Source organism: Equus quagga, chromosome 1, assembly GCF_021613505.1.
Source record: "Equus quagga isolate Etosha38 chromosome 1, UCLA_HA_Equagga_1.0, whole genome shotgun sequence".
In the NCBI taxonomy this organism is placed as follows: domain Eukaryota; kingdom Metazoa; phylum Chordata; class Mammalia; order Perissodactyla; family Equidae; genus Equus; species Equus quagga.
In genome coordinates this window covers 170,473,084-170,489,472 of record NC_060267.1, presented here as the reverse complement: position 1 = coordinate 170,489,472, position 16,389 = coordinate 170,473,084, and the positions used below count along the sequence as shown (strand labels likewise).

General features: G+C 34.2%; 1 protein-coding gene across 2 annotated transcripts in view; it reads left to right on the top strand.

Moving 5' to 3' along the window:
* The window catches only part of STAG1 (stromal antigen 1), a 366,619-nt gene that overhangs the window by 105,261 nt on the left and 244,969 nt on the right, over nucleotides 1–16,389 (top strand). Inside the window, exons 2-3 of one of the 2 annotated variants that reach the window (XM_046647396.1) lie at nucleotides 913–1,023; nucleotides 7,248–7,350. The exons of the other annotated variant lie outside the window; for it this stretch is intronic. Of the exons in view, the coding sequence (XP_046503352.1) occupies nucleotides 995–1,023; nucleotides 7,248–7,350 (132 nt within the window). The 5' untranslated portion in view covers nucleotides 913–994. The remainder of the gene's footprint in view (nucleotides 1–912; nucleotides 1,024–7,247; nucleotides 7,351–16,389) is intronic. 2 annotated transcript variants of the gene reach the window in all.

Below are 16,389 nucleotides of genomic sequence, written 5' to 3'. Positions count from 1 at the left end.
ACCACAGTGAGAAATCACCTCACACCTGTTCAGATGTCTTGTCAAAAAGACAAGATAAATTCTGGTGAGGATGTGGAGGAAAGGGAACCGTTGTACACTGTTGGTGGGAATGTAAAGAGGTACAGCCTCTGTGGAAAACAGTATAGAGGTTCCTCAGATAATTAAAAATAAAACTATCATATGATCCAGCTATCCCACTTCTGGGAATATATCCAAAGGAAATGAAGTTATTTTTCCAAAGAGATATCTCTACTCCTATGTTCATAGCAGTATCATTCACAATAGCCAAGTTTTGGAAAGAATCTGTGTCAACATATCAATCAGTAAAGAAAACCTAGTGTGTGTGTGTGTGTGTGTGTGTATACCTATATATATATATATAAATAGCATATAGTTTATAAATATATATAAATATAATTTATATGTATAAATATAATTAAATATACATATAAAATGAAGTATATATAAAATGAAATACTATTCAGTCTTTGAAAAAAAGAAGTTGTTGTCATTTGACAATATGGGTGAACCTGGAGGGCATTATGCTAAGTGAAATAAGCCAGACAGAGAAAGACAAATACCACATGGATAGGGAGAGGTTGGTGAAAGGGTACAAACTTTCAGGTATAGATGAATAAGGTTTGAGGATAGTATGGTATGCTGACTATAGTTATAAGACTGTATCCTGTAATTGAAATTTGTTAAGATAGTAGAACTTAAATGTTCTCATCAGAAAAAGGGTAAATATGTGAGGTGATGGATGTGTTAATTAATTCTATGGGGGAAAGTCCTTCACAATGTATATGTATATTAAATTATCACGTTGTATACCTTCATTATCTTACAATTTTATTTGTCAATTATACCTTAATAAAGCTGGAAAGAAATAATTTTCTTTTTCTTTATTAACAGGATTGCCTTTGAGGTTATTTTAAAAGTTTGGGTTGTACAGCACTTGATTCTTTTGCTCCATTGTGGAAAGTGCTCTCCAGCAATGATTACTTCAGAGTTACCAGTGTTACAGTAAGTATTGTAGTTTTTTTTTTTTTCTAAAGAATATAACATTTTTCTGTATAAAAGTATTCTCTTTAATGAGACTCATCAAATATATTCTCTGATGGTCAGGCAGTATGTTTGAAAGAACTATTGGAAGTGTATGATTACTATGTCCATCCATGGCCCTTGCTATTTAATGTCAGTATGTTCTGTGCATTGAACAAAAAGATGTTACTGTCATATTAGGGGTCAGCAAACTGTGACCCGTGGGTCAAATCTGGCATGGTGCCTATTTTTGTAAATAAAGTGTTAGTAGAACAGAACTACACTCATTCTTTTACAGATTGTTTCTGACTGCTTTTGTGCTACAAGTTGTGATAGAAAATGAATTGCCCGCCAAGCATAAATTTTCTTTTTTTTGGCGATTTACAGAAAAAGTTTGTAGACTGCTGTCTTATATCGTACTATTTCTCTAACCTGCCTGTGTGTGCACCCCCCGCCCCGGTTTCTTTTCCCTGAGTTTGAGATGGGTCTTATTTTGTATTCTCTGGTTCTCTGGGAAATGCTTTCAGTGTAATGGCATATACTTTGCCTTTTATTGGTTTCATCAAGATGCTATTAGGAACCTGCATACTGTGATCTTATACCAGTGGTTTGGATATAATGAAAATGTTTAACAGTTTATGCAATTATTTATATGTTTTTACTACCTCAGTTCATTTATATATCTCTTTTCCAAGAGACTTTTGTTGCCTTGTAATTAATTGGTCACTTGGCCTTCCGTTTTTTCCTCCAGTACTCTAAGACAAAAAGAACTGTCCAAATTACCTTACCTGCTTAAAAACCATCAATACGTACCTTCCCTCTTTTCCCCATATATAGGAGATACAATTTAATCTCTTCCTAGTTACTTACAGCAAGCTTCATTAGTTCTTAACTTGAATATGATGTCTGGAGGTCTCCATATAGTATTTTCTTTCTTTTCTTTGTATTTTAGTTTATCTTCATCCTGTCTGCCTTGCCTATGTACCTTTGCCCTTAACTGGCCAATTCACTAGTCCTTTAGGTCTTAGCTGAGGTATCGTGTCTCCAGCAAAGCTCCTCTGATTTCTGAAAGTTCGGGTAGATTCCCCCCTGTGCTCCTGTAATACTCTCTGGTTTTTTTCTAGCACCGTACCTGACATGATGTTTTATAACCCTTTCTTATTGTTTCTGCCTAAATTATGTGCCTTTGTGCCTTATTTTTTTAAGGCCATTTCCAGCACACTGCTGGGTATTAGGCTAGGCCCTTAGTAAATATCTCTTTGATTAACTATGAAACAGAAGTTATATTAAAATAGTTGTATTTAAAGAGAGGTTGTATCACCATGATAGTATTTAACATCATATATTTTATAGCTGATTTTGTTTGTACAAAAATGTAAACCTGTAATATGAGCATGGGTCATGGATAGTGTTGATCTGTGAGGTGAATAATGAACTTTGCTTTCAATCTGTCAGCTGGAGATGGTACTCTTGGTCAAGTTAAGATCTAAGAAGCATTTATTGAGGACATAGAATTTTCTGAGCATTTTGCCAGATGCATTAGCAGCATATATTATCTTGCTTAATCCATCCATCTAGCAGTACTATATCTGCATTGTAGAGGAAAGGAAACATGGCAGGTGTCTTAGTATTTGTAAACTTGAGTTTCCATCGTGTGTAAATTGAAAATAATGTATTAGAAATTAATCTCTAAGTTCTTCTCAAAAACAAACAAGAAAAGCTTTTAATTTAACGATTCTTAATGTTCAATTTAATAATGATTTTTCTAATGTAGACATTAGAAAGGTCACTCTAGTGAGTTACCTTTTTATTTCTTGGCTTACTTAGGTAATAAAATCACCAATGAATTTGTCACCTTGGTGCTATTTTACTATTAGGTATTATCAGTTACCACGTATTTCACCACATAGTGCACTACCAGGAAGTATGCCAGGTTCTTGGAAAAAAGATCATGTAGAAGAGACTCAGTCCTTGTTGCCATGAAACTTAACTTACATAGGTAGATATTAATCAAATAATCACAAGTATATCGATCTAAACTCCCATTGGCGCTATGAAGGAAAATTAGAGGATTTTATGGGAATTTTAACACATGCCTTGATTTGGTCTACTTTTCTAAGGAAGAGACAGATGAACTTAGGTCTGAAGTGGAGGGAGGGTTTGAGGGAAAAAGAAGGGATCAGTGTATTAGTTCCCGACTGAAGGAATGGCATGTGCAAAGACTAAGGTAGGAGGAATCATGATACGTTTGAGGGACTTTTTTCTTTTTTCAGGGATGGGAATGGAAAAGTGGCATGAGATAAGGCTTATGAATATGGTGGGTCTATATCATACAGGGACCTGCTAAATCATATTAAGAATTTTGAGTTTTTCTCCCTAGGAAGTAGGAAACCACTGTAGCGTTTTAAGCATGGGGGAGACATAGTAAGATATATACTCAGAGAACCACGCTTAGTGCAATATAGTGATTAGATTGAGGAGCCACAGTAGAAGCAAAGAGACCTAGTAGGAGGAAAATTTACAAGTCTCCAGGCCAGAGATGATGGCATCTTGAACTAAAGTAATTACAGTGGAAATGGGGAGAGGTAGACAGAATTTAGAGAGTTTTAGGGATCAAAAAAATCATTTTTATAAGATTTGACCTGAGTCTTCTATTGTCTTAATTTATGTCCAGTGATCTTATAAATGCAAACGTTAGTCATTTACAGGGTTTTTGTAGAGCAGTTGTTTGAAGTTTGAATCTGCTTACCCCTTGACCCAGCATTCTACTGTGTCTGTCATAGAGTGATATTTGTTGATGTGTAATAAGAATTAATGTACAAGGACATTTGTTTCAGTTCTGTTTGTAATAGTGCAAAACTAGAGACAATCTAAGTTCTCATTGATAAAGAAGTAGTTAAATAGATTTCATCCATATTATGAAGAACCATTCAGGAATCTTATGTATTTGTATGGAACGTTCCTGTTAATTTACAATTTTAAAAATTGACGTATACTGTTTTATATATACATATGTGTGCAAAAACAAATATTTATGGAAGGGTCTTGATCTAACTGTTAACAATGTTATTCTGCAGATTGGAATTCAGAGTTAGGTGTGGTGAAGTGAAACTCTTTATTCTTATATCTTCTCTATTGCTTGAAATTAAAAAAGATTTATGTATCATATATTCTAGTAAACATGCATACATACATACATTAATTGGAATGTATTAGTTATTTGTTGGTAATAGCTGTCACTTTTTAAGCTGGCTGCAGTTGGTAGAATGAGAAGTACTTTTCTCTTTTGTCAGTAAACTGTATTGCTTAGGGATAAATTAGTTTCCCTAATGGGTCACATGTTATATGTTGGAACCACCCTACTCCCATAGTTGCCTGGAGATTTGTATAAGCGTCAAAAGCACTATTGGACTCTGTCCACACGGGAAATATAAAACATCATATTTGCATTCTAGTATCCTGACATGGAGGTAGAGAAATCAAGTTTACCTTGATATCTAGGTGAACTCTGCCACTTACTAGGTATGTGACTATGGACAAGATGATCAGATTTTCAAATATTTTGTTTCCTTGTCTGTAAAATTGAGACAATAATATGTTTTCTTGCAAGGTTTTGTGTGCAGATTTATTCTAGATAATGTGTGTAAACTGGCACACAGTATGTGCTAGACATAGTCTATTTGGACTGTAGTAAGGAGGAAAAGCAGTATGATGTTTATTGGTCTTTAGTAGAGATGAATAAGATTAACTCGATCAGGGATAGACAAACTACTGCTAGTGGCTCTGACGCCTGTTTTTATAAAGATTATTGGACTACAGCCACATCCATTCATTTACTTATTGTCTGTGGCCACATTCATGCTATGGTGCCAAGAGTTGAGTGGTAGATACAGAGACTTTAAGAACCTCCCCCCACCCTTAAGAAAATGTTTGCTGACCCCTGGACTAGATAAACATATTTACAATTTTAAATACTAGATTACCTTTGACGATTTGCAAGCAGGGAAGTAACACGATATAAGAATGTTACTGGCAGGAGCCGGCCCCAGGGCTGAGTGGTTAAGTTGGTGTGCTTTGCTTCAGCAGCCCGGGGTTTTGCCTGTTTGGATCCTGGGTGCGGACCCAGCACCACTCATCAAGCCATACTGAGGCGGCGTCCCACGTAGTAGAACCAGAAGGACCTACAACTAGAATATACAGCTATGTACTGGGAGGCCTTTGGGGAGAAGAAGAAAAAAGAAAAAAAAAAAAAGATTGGCAACAGATATTAGCTCAGGTGCCAGTCTTTAAAAAAAAAAAAAAAGAATATTACTGACAGCAGTGTGTAGAATGACTTGGACATGGGAAATAATAAAAGTAGGGAGATAAGTTGAAATCAATTCAGGGACTAGTGATTTTGGTAATAATCGTGCAAAGAATGAGAGACAGAATTATTAAACTGATGACAACTCAGGAGGACTTAGCTGATGGCACAAGAGGAAGACTGATGTGATTCTAAGCATTTGAGTAAGACAGGATAATAACAATAATAAATTTGTCTAACAACTTAAAGCACACTCATGCATTCACTTAATAAATCAGTTAAGGATGTTGCTATGAGCAGAGAGCTAGAAATAAGTCAGTATTGGACTTAATTTTATATGTGGTATTTGGTGAATTTGAGGTGGCATTCTAAGGAGCATGTTACATATGCAGTTAAAAATCTTGAATTACAGATGGTCAGGTCTATTGATAATATACTGGAGTCGTTTGCGTAGAAGTTATACATCAAGTGCATGAGATCTCCAAGAGAGTATAGTATAAAGGGAGAAGAGCAGACACTGAAGAATTGAGCTTTAAGGAATCAGCACAAAGAGGGAATAGAACTAAAAGCACTCAATGAAGTAGATTGAGCAATAGTAGATTGTAAGTTGGGCTTATCATTTGCTCTGTACTCTTCCTGCTATCTGCAGTTTTATGCAGATTCTTTACACAGTTAGTATTGTAGAATTTAATGAAGAAGTTATCATTCATACTGTCTATACTTTTTCAGTGCTGTGCTGGAGCCAGCCTGTACTTGCCTGGAGAGCTGAATATTAAATTTCCAGGAATTTTGTGACCCAATTAATATAACATATAGATTATAAAAAGTTAAATTATATAAACTTTAAATAAATCATATTAAGTATAAAGGTAATAAATACTCAAAACTCACCACTTTCTAATTGTTTTACATATTACTGTTTTCTTTGCTCCTGTGGTCTTTATTTGCACCTATTGTATCTTTATGGTGGAAAAATCTTTTAGTGGTATACTACTACTGTTCATTACTGCCAAACTGTTGTTTGGTGGCGTCACTTTGGTAGTTTGAAAATGGCTTTAGACTTAATAAAATGATGGAGAAATTATTAATAATGCAGATTAAACTTAAAGGTGTATCAGGTGTATGGCTATTACATTATGATAGCACAAAAAATTGAGTAAATGTCCTTCCAGTATTTGAGAAATACTGTCTGATTCAGTAAAGAAGTTGCTCACATGATTGCTGAATGAGTGAAGTTCCAACATATATCTTTGTCATTTTACTTGCCTCCTGTTCATTAAAGTGAACAAGGGTATCAACCGTCTTTCATGTCAAAACCCTATTTCATCATCAGTTGCAACGAAAGGTTAGCTATGGATACAGGAGTTTGGCAAAATTGTCAGAATTATTTATGTGAATCAATTAGCTATATGAAATTTGCAATAAAGAATACTGTGTATTTTATTGTTGTTTGTAAATTGTGTGCTATGCATCCTTTATATTGGTAACATTTCTAATAACCCATGTGCATATTTTTTTGAAGAGCCAGTTGTTAAACATTTACCAGCACACCACTTTTATGATTTTTTTATGAAGTGAATAAAATTCCTCCTAAGCCTTTATCTTTTTATATTGAAGAATTAGTTTTTTTGCAATTGTATTTTGCATTTATATTTTGTATAGCAGGTGCCATTTCCACAGTCATTTCCTCCTCTTTATTTCTCGGTTTAGGGGATTCATTTCACTCAATGTTATATGATATTAGGCAGGGAGGATAACATTTTCAGTTTGCTAAAGAGTTTTTCTAAAAGTATAAACCACTTCTAATCAGCCTTATAGCAGGAGGTAAGGAAAGTAGTGGGACAGAACTGCATTATATTTATGAATTAATTTGTTCACTAAAATAATATATCACATTTTCTAGGGATTCAACTAATGAAACTACTGCCCATTCCGATGCTGGCAGTGAACTTGAAGAAACAGAGATCAAAGGAAAAAGAAAAAGGGGTCGTCCTGGCCGGCCTCCAGTATGTATTATGCTTGTCTTCTTTATTCTTATAATAGTTATCAAGCAGAGGGGCTTGATATGAGCTGTTGATTCTAGTACTGTTAATACTTTTTTTTATTTTAGTTATAAATTAGAGATTCTTGTAAACTTTGCTTCATAAATTGGCTTGGTAGTGATCAGAAAAAGGAAATTGATTATAGTATCTTTTTTCCTCTTCATACTTTTCTTGTAAATAAATGGTGGTCCATGTGAAGTCGTAAAGAAGATAATTAACATGGAATGAGTTGTAGTTAGTTATGACTTCCCTGCTTTTTAGATGTAACTGTGATTTCTTGTGAGCTCTTAAGTGTGCATTTTGGTAGTACTAGTTTGGGATTTGGGGCTGGTCTCAGGATATATTCTCATTGATACTTGATTGAGAAGTTTAGAAGAGCTCTAGGTATCCTTACTTTGAGGAATATCTTTATGTATTCTGAATACAACAGTGATTATTTAACTTAAGGCAGCATAAGCTCTCAGACGGTAGTATCAGTGGGTCAAGAGGTTAAGGCTTAGATTGTTTTCTGCTTATTTTTATGATGTGATTTTTCTGTTAGCAATTTTTTAAATAAAAGTTCTTATTATGGAAAATTTCAACCTCCTTTTATAGCCCTGTACTACTGTATGATTTTTCTGAGACTATAGGCAAGTTAACATTGGTTTCTCTAAGATTCATGGGTTATAGGTGCAAAAAGTCTTAGAGGAAGTAAGACTAAACTTAGGAAATTTAGCTTGAAGATAGGAGAATGAACTGCCTACATGATTGCTCATTTGAATTTGTCTCCTCCAATTGAAATTCTTCACTTATAAGATTTAGATTAAGTGCTGTCTCCTTCAAGAAAGCCTTTATTTTTTTCCCTAAGGAGAATTTATCACCCCTTCAGCAGGCTATTGTATTATTCTTTAGAAATTATTTAATTCTGATGTGTCTACAGCTGCATCTCTGTAATATTTTGCTTTCCTTGATGATGAGGAGTTTGTGTATTCAAATGCTTGTCTCTTTTGGGGTTGGAAATATGATTTCATTTTTAGTGAAATTGCTACTACATAATCTAATAGGTAAATAGTACATGTTCATCTCTGTTTATGGAATTGAAAAAATATTGACCAGGATAGGATAGTAGCATTCTAGAGAGTTGTGTTAGACTTTGGTCCGTATTTTCACCCTCATTATTTCCCATGGCTGTCTACACTTCCGCCTGACTCAGGCCCACTTCTTGATCTTGGAACCAACACACCTTCTTGAGTTTCTACTCTGGACTTTGCAGTGAGCTGGTGCTTTTTATGTCATTTAATCCTCACACCAATACTATGAAATAAGTCTTATACGCAATTTGTAGGGTAGGAAAAAAAATAGGAAGTGGTAATTTACCTAAGGTCACACACACTGTGTCAGTGGTAAAGCTAGGATTTGAATTGTTATCCTAACTTCCAAATTCTTTCTCTTAAATTAAAATGCCAGAATGCCAAGCCATTAGTTAATATGGAGAGGTATAATTGTCAGAACGATCAAATTTGAGTTATGCCACAGTACCCATTCTGAAGATTGCTTGCACATTTTCTGTCAACTGGCTCCATTTTGAACAATTCCAAGTTTCACTTGATACACTCTTTGTTTAGCTATTCTAATACTATTCATACTTTTTAAAAGGACTTCATGGATCTCTGGTTTTATTCATTTACTCAGTGAAATGAAAATAAATAGTATAAGGACTTTTTATTATGAGCAGTGTTGTTTTCCTTATTTCTGAATTCTTACGGGGCATCTTATTTTTGGTATTTCTTTTCAGTGTACTATTATCAGATACTTTTGTTTCTTATTAAACAACCATTATTTTGCAGTTGTCTTAATTCATATTTGTTATTATTGTAGCTCTCTACCCAAATAATTAATGATCTCTAAACAAACATTATATAGTATCACATTTATGTCTGACCTGTGATTGTATTAACAAATAATGAACATCATTTTCTCTATCTACACACACTATTTGCTTGGTGATCACATCTGATCTCATGACTTTAAATACCATCTCTAAGCTTATGTCACCCAGATTTCTGTCTCCAGCCTGGACTTTACCCCTAGACTCCAGACTCAGATACCTGTTGAGCATCTTCATTTAGATATTTAATGAACCCAAGATGTTTAAAAAAACCAAATTCCCAAGCTTCCTATCCCCTGCCCGCCTTTCTTCTCTAATAGCAACTTCATTCCTCTGATTATTCAGGCTCTAAACCGTGTAATCATCTTTGACTCTTTTTTGTCAGCCTGTATCCAATCTATCAGCAAATCCTGTCTAATCTATTTGTAAATTGCATCAATCATTTTTACCTACAAAACTGATTAAGCCACCGTCATATGCTTTTGCTCAAGCTTAGGCTTGCTCCTTGTCTGAGGGCCCTGTCTCATCTAATTGAGGCCTCCCCTAAAGATGAAATGGCAAATCCTCAGTTCTACCCAGGGAGACTTACTATTCCCTTTGTGTGTGTGTTTCCACCTCTTTCTATAGCACTTATTGCTATCTAACATAGTATGCATTTTACTTATTTACTTATTGTCGGTCTCCCTTACTAGAAGGTAACATGCATGAAGGAAGGGGTTTTTATCTAATTTATTTACTGCTGTGTACTAGCGTCTGACTTTCAGTAAGTTTTTATTGAATGAATGAATGATGTTTAATTTTGTTAAATCGTCACTTTTTCCCCCTGGTGTTTAAAATTCTTTTTATTTTGAAATAATTTCAGACACAGAAGAGTTCCAAGAATTCTACAGAGAATTTCTGTTTAGACTCTTCATGCAGATTGTCCAAATGTTAGCATTTTACTACATTTGCTCTATCATATTTTTTTCTCTCTCTCTCTATACAGACACATATATATGTAAATATATATTTGTATATATAAATCTGTATTATATACCAGTTATGATTTTTCAACTATTTGAGAATAAGTTGCAGACATGATGCTACTTTATATTCTTAATGAATATAAAGTATGAATTTCCTTAAAATCAAGGGCATTCTTCTACACAACTATAGTGCAATTATGAAAATCAGGAAAATAATATTTATATAATACTGACCTTATCTATACACTTCATTCAGATTTTGCCAGTTGTCCTAACAATGTCCTAAGCAAAAGAAAAAAACGTTTTTTTCTTCTTGGTTTAGGTGCCAATCAGGATTTTATGTTGCTTTTAGTTGTCATGTAAATCAGCACATCTGTAACCTAACCTATCTTTAGTCTTTGATTTAGTATTTTATTAAGGACTTTGTTCTCTTAATTCTGTTTAAGTAAGAACCAGCTCTTCTATTCTCAGCACTGTTTAACTTTTTAATTTGTTTAAACTAAGTAGGATAGGTAAATAAAAAGAGGTACAGTTTTTACTTTTATGTCTATATATTCATACACATAAAAAGAAGATGGAGAATACAGAACAAAGTGTTAACAGTGAGTACCAGAAGGATAGGTTAACAGCTGAATTTATTTATAAAAATTTATAAAAATCTTCTAAATTATTTGGTATTTTTATTTAGAATATTGTGAATTCATGATATTTATATATTTCACATAATTTTTAATGGCTACATAATATTCTGTACCAAGTTATTTAATTAATCCTCTGTTGCTGAACATTTATGGTAAAAAATATTCACTAATCTAAACCATGCTGACATAAACTATCTCGTAAATATGTTTTCCTCTAGAGCCATTTTTTTGGGGGGAGGTCCTAAATTCTTAAAACTGGAGTTGGTTAGTCAAAACGTATGCCAAATGTTTTGAAAGCTTTTGATGTATATTATCGGTTTGCCTTTCACACAGCAAAATATACGGCATTACCTGTCTTACCTTTACTTATACTGATTGTTAAATCTTTGCTAATTTTTAAGTGGTATAAAATTCTATCAGTATGTTCTGCCATATTGATCGTTTGTGTTTCTTTTCTGAATTGTCTATTTATCATGACTGTATCACTTTTTCTATTTTTATTTTTCTAAGAAACAAAAATCTCTTTACAAAATAATTTTTGTAGCTTATGCCTATGTACTTTGATGATCACTTTTGGAAATGTATTTATCAGTTGGACTTGTATTTCCTCTTCTTTCCCAAACTAGCCTTCTTATTTTTTTAATTTTTTGTTTAGCGTTTCTTTTGTAGACTAGTTTTTAGTTCTGACTTTAATTTTGTTAAAATGTGCCATAATTCTTCCAAGAACCCAGAATTAAAATGTAAGTTGCCATTAAATTTCCTCATCCCAAGTGCCTTCCCTTCTCTCCTACATCTAATGAGATTCTAGATCTGATGAATTTTTATTTCACAGCGTCTTCTCTGTTTCTCCCTTCTTTTAGGTTTCCCAAGTTCTTTTCTTTAGGCCTCACTTTATAGGAGTCTGTACTGTTACCTTCCTACCTTTAGTCTTTTCTCTTTTCTCTTTTATCCTTTTTAATACTGACAGGTTGACCTTTTTTTAACCTGTTCAAATAGCAAGAAGTGCCTCTTTGTTGTGGGATATGTTCTTCTAACTTACCTTTCAACCTAATATTTTATTGTGTTTCCCTACTCATAACCTTTCATTCAGTCAGGTACATCTCTTTTGTTCTTCTGTATGTGGCTTGTGCTTTCTCACTTCTACATTTTAGCCATGGTGTTTTTTCTTTCTGTAATCCTTGTTTCCTAAGTTCTGTTTATACTAATCTTACTAATTTTACTCATCCATTAAGTCCCAGCTTGCAGCTCATCTCTTCTGTGAAACTTTCCTTGATTACCTGTCATGGAAATAATTTTTCCCTTCATAGAACCTTACCACAGTTATCTTAAACCAAACTTCCATGAAAAATATTTTTTATATACTATAGTTTGATATATTATATTGCAGTTATTTGTCTTGCTGTTTTTCTTTTAACTATATATATAGAGAGATTTTGCATTGAGCTATCCCAAATATGTTTATGTACATTATTTGTGAAAGGGTAGGGGTTATTTCACGTTTATAGTTTATAAATAAATTCAAATAAGGCACAAAAGTAAAAAAAAAGTTGGTGTATCTGTATCTCTTAGAGCTTCTAGAAAAGTCATTGTGCATTCAGGCTGCAACTTATTCTATATACAGCTTTTGGGATAGAGTAATTTTAGATAGTTAATTTTCCTACACAGCAGTGCTAACTTTTACTTAACACAGTTTACCAGAAGTTTAGGTACACATTTAAATTAAATAGTATTAGAGTTGTAGTAAAACATTTGTCCTAAAAAGTATTCTACACTCTGACATTAGATTGCATCATTTTCACAAAGATGCAGTGAAGGATGTATAGCTTTGTGACTTCCTGAGCCTGTTTTCTACAAAATTCATTGCTTTTTATGTTGAGGCAGGCTTTGTTTCAGATAGTTTCATTTTCCTACAGATATTCATTAGCATTTTTTCCCCACTGTGTCCCTTTAATTAGCTGCAGCAATGAACGCATGACCCTAGTTTTCTGTATTACTAACCTTAAGACCATAGACATCTCACTTACACTGTTTATGGGATTTGAAGCATAAGTGTTTTTCCTCCACCACCAATTGACAAATTTGTATTGGGATATTGAAAAATACATCTTAAATACTATAAGTTCTTTGAAAACTGTGTGTGGTGTTACGTGGAAGTATCAACTTTTTTATGTGTCTGGTACCTGGTAACTGCATGACGAATGAAGAAATAATTGTTTTGAATGAGTGAAAAAAAATCTGTTTTCTAATACCTTGTATTCTTTAGATTGAATCAATTTGAGTTTGTTTCCTCATGATTAGATCCAGGTTATGCATAATTGGCAATAATACCATATGTGTCACTTAGACTCTTAAGCATGAATTCTGAAAGGTAGAATACTTGAGACTTCATGAGACAAGGCATAGAAAGTAGATGTGCCCACTAGATTGAGGCAGATATTTGGGAAGAGATCCATTTGCTATTAGTAGAAGAAAGATTTCCTAGGCAGGTAACACTTGGGGTAGATGGAGTAAGCTGATCATGTTCCATCAGGGAGGTTATGTCTCTAGGAAAAGTAAACGTTTATAGATCTGTGCTGAGCTGGATCTATGCTAGAACTAGTGTCTTTGTGGTCTGACAGCCTGTCGTGGCGGGGGGATTCCATCTAACGGCCTGGTATTCAAGGATAGGACTTCAGTCCCTAGAGTAAACTGATAATGGTAGGACAGGACTCTAGCTTCAGAGGAACTGGGTTAGTTGCTAGGTTACTACTGCATTAGTAACCTCAGAATTAAGGCAAGGACACAGTTCTTAAGACAGTGCAACCTCTGAACTGGACCAGCCAAGCGAGTTTGACATAGAACATCGTCCATTTCTTTCATTTGAGATCACTTTGGATCCTTGTCCAGGAATAGGACTACATCTACAGGTGGCCTTATCTGTGTTGCCACAAATTTTTAGGGAAGGGAGCCTGGTAAGTCAAAGTACTTGAAGGGTTATTTGTGTATTTTTAGAATCTCCCCTATACCCCCAACCACAAACAAACATGTGATTTGAGTGGGATAAGTATAGCTGTATGTCTGAGAGAGGAATTACTCTCAGGACTGCAGTTGTATCCCTTGAGTCTAAGTTAAAGATTGTGTGTATCCTGTTTTACTATGATCTTCCCTCTTCCTTACTCTTCTTTTTTTATTAGGGACATCCTTTCTGAACAACAGTTTTTTGATTTGTCTTTCTGAATCTTTACTGTTTATTACTGTCTGGATCTGTAATAGGAAAGTCACTCTTGTGATAATGGGGATAAAATATAGATAGACCCTAGATAAGATCAAATGGAGTTTTAGGTTCTTAATTTTTTTTTCCCCTTTATAACCAATGCTAAAAGTCTCCCAGGTGTGAGAATTATGGTTTGTTTCCTCTTTATTCATGGAGTTTAGTTCATACTACATATGTGCTATGTATGTATAATGGTGTATGTGTGTGTGACACACAGAAACTTTCCTACACATACATAGGCTTATTTGTTGCAGTATTATTTGTCATAGTAAAAGATTTAAAACAAAATAAATGTCCATCAATAGGTTAATGGCTAAATAAATTAACGTACAGTCATGCGTCACTTAATGACAGGGATATGTCCTGATAGTGCATCATTAGGTGATTTCATCGTTGTTTGAACATCATGGAGTGTACTTACACAAACTTACATGGTATAGCCTACTATACACCTAGGCTATATGGTACTAATCTTATGGGACCACTGTCCTATATGTGGTCTATCATTGACCAGAATGTTGTTATGCAGTGCATGACCATACATCTGTGCAGTGCAGCACTGTAGCTTTCAGAAAAGAATCAAGACATTCCGTAGGTCTTGTTATATAGATTGACTACAGAATATGTTGATAGTGAAAATAGAATGGTATAGAACTGTGCATAAGTAACATAAAATATCATAGATACATGGAAATATATATGCATTAGGTTTTATCCAATTTTTTTTTTATTCTGGTGAAATGCACACAAGATTTGCCAACTTAACCATTTTTAAGTATGCAGGTCAGTGGTATTAAATACATTCATAATGTTGTGCAGTCATCACTACCATCCATTTCCAGAAGTTTCTTCATATTTTAAAACTGAAACTTTATACGCATTAAACAGTAACTACCTCCTCTCCCCAGCCCCTGGCAACCACCATTCTACTTTCTGTTTTTATGATTTTGACTAAGTACCTCATATAAATGGAATCATAGAGCATTTGTCTTTTTGTGACTAGCTTATTTCACTTAGCACAATGTCTTCACGGTTCTTCCATGTTGTAGCATATGTCAGAATTTCCTTCCTTTCTAAGGCTGAATAATATTCCATTGTATGTATATACCACATTTGCTTATCTGTTGATGGATACTTGGGTTGCTTCCAAGTTTTAGCTATTGTGAATGATGTTGCTGGGAACGTGAGTTTATAAATATCTTTTGAGACTCTGCTTTGAGTTTTTTTGGGTGTATACCAGATGTGTAATTGCTGGATCATATGGTAATTGTTTTTAATTTTTTGAGGAACTGCCGTACTGTTTTCCACAATGGCTGTACTGTTGTACATTCCCATCAGCAGTACACAAGAGTTTCAGTTTTTCCACATCCTTCCCAAGACTTGTTTTCTCTTTTTGTGATAGTAGCCATCCTATCATACTTACTATAGGTGTGAGGTGGTGTCTTATTGTAGTTTTGATTTGCATGTCCCTAGTTATTAGTGATGTTGAGCATCTTTTCATGTGCTTATTGGCCATTTTTGTATCTTTGGAGAAATGTCTGTTCAAGTCCTTCACCCGTTTTCCATTTGGGTGGTTTGTTTTGTTGTTGAGTTTTAGGAGTTCTCTCTATATTCTGGATATTAATCTCTTATCAGATATATGATTTGCAAATATTTTCTCCCATTCTCTGGTTGCCTTTTTACTCATTCCCCATTGCATGGTCTGAGCACCCTTGTCAAAAATTACTTAATGATATATATGAGGGTTTATTTCTAGGTTCTATATTCTCCCATTGGTCTATATGTTTGCCTTTATGCCAGCACCACACTGTTTTCATTGCTGTAGCTTTATACGAAGTTTTGAAATCAAGAAGTGTGAGTCCTCCAGCCTTGTTCTTTTTCAAGATTGTTTTGGCTTTTTGGGGTCGTTTGAGATTCCCTGTGAATTTTAGAATGGTTTTTTCTGTTTCTGCAAAAAAGGTCATTGGAATTTTGATAGGGATTGCATTGAACCTGTAGATCACTTTGGGTAGTATTGACATCTTAATGATGTTAAGTCTTCCAATTCATGAACATGGAATTAGTTTCCATTTATTTATATCTTCTTGAATTTCTTTCATATGCATTTTTTATATGTTTAAATGTCTCTGGAAGGACATTTCAGGAATGAATGATGTTGATTGCCTCTTAGGAGAGAAGATTGTGGCTTGATGACAGAGGTGGGCAAGTTTCCATTGTATAACTTTAATCACCTTTTGAGTTTTGAGCCATGTGAATGCATTACCTGTTCAGTAAAGA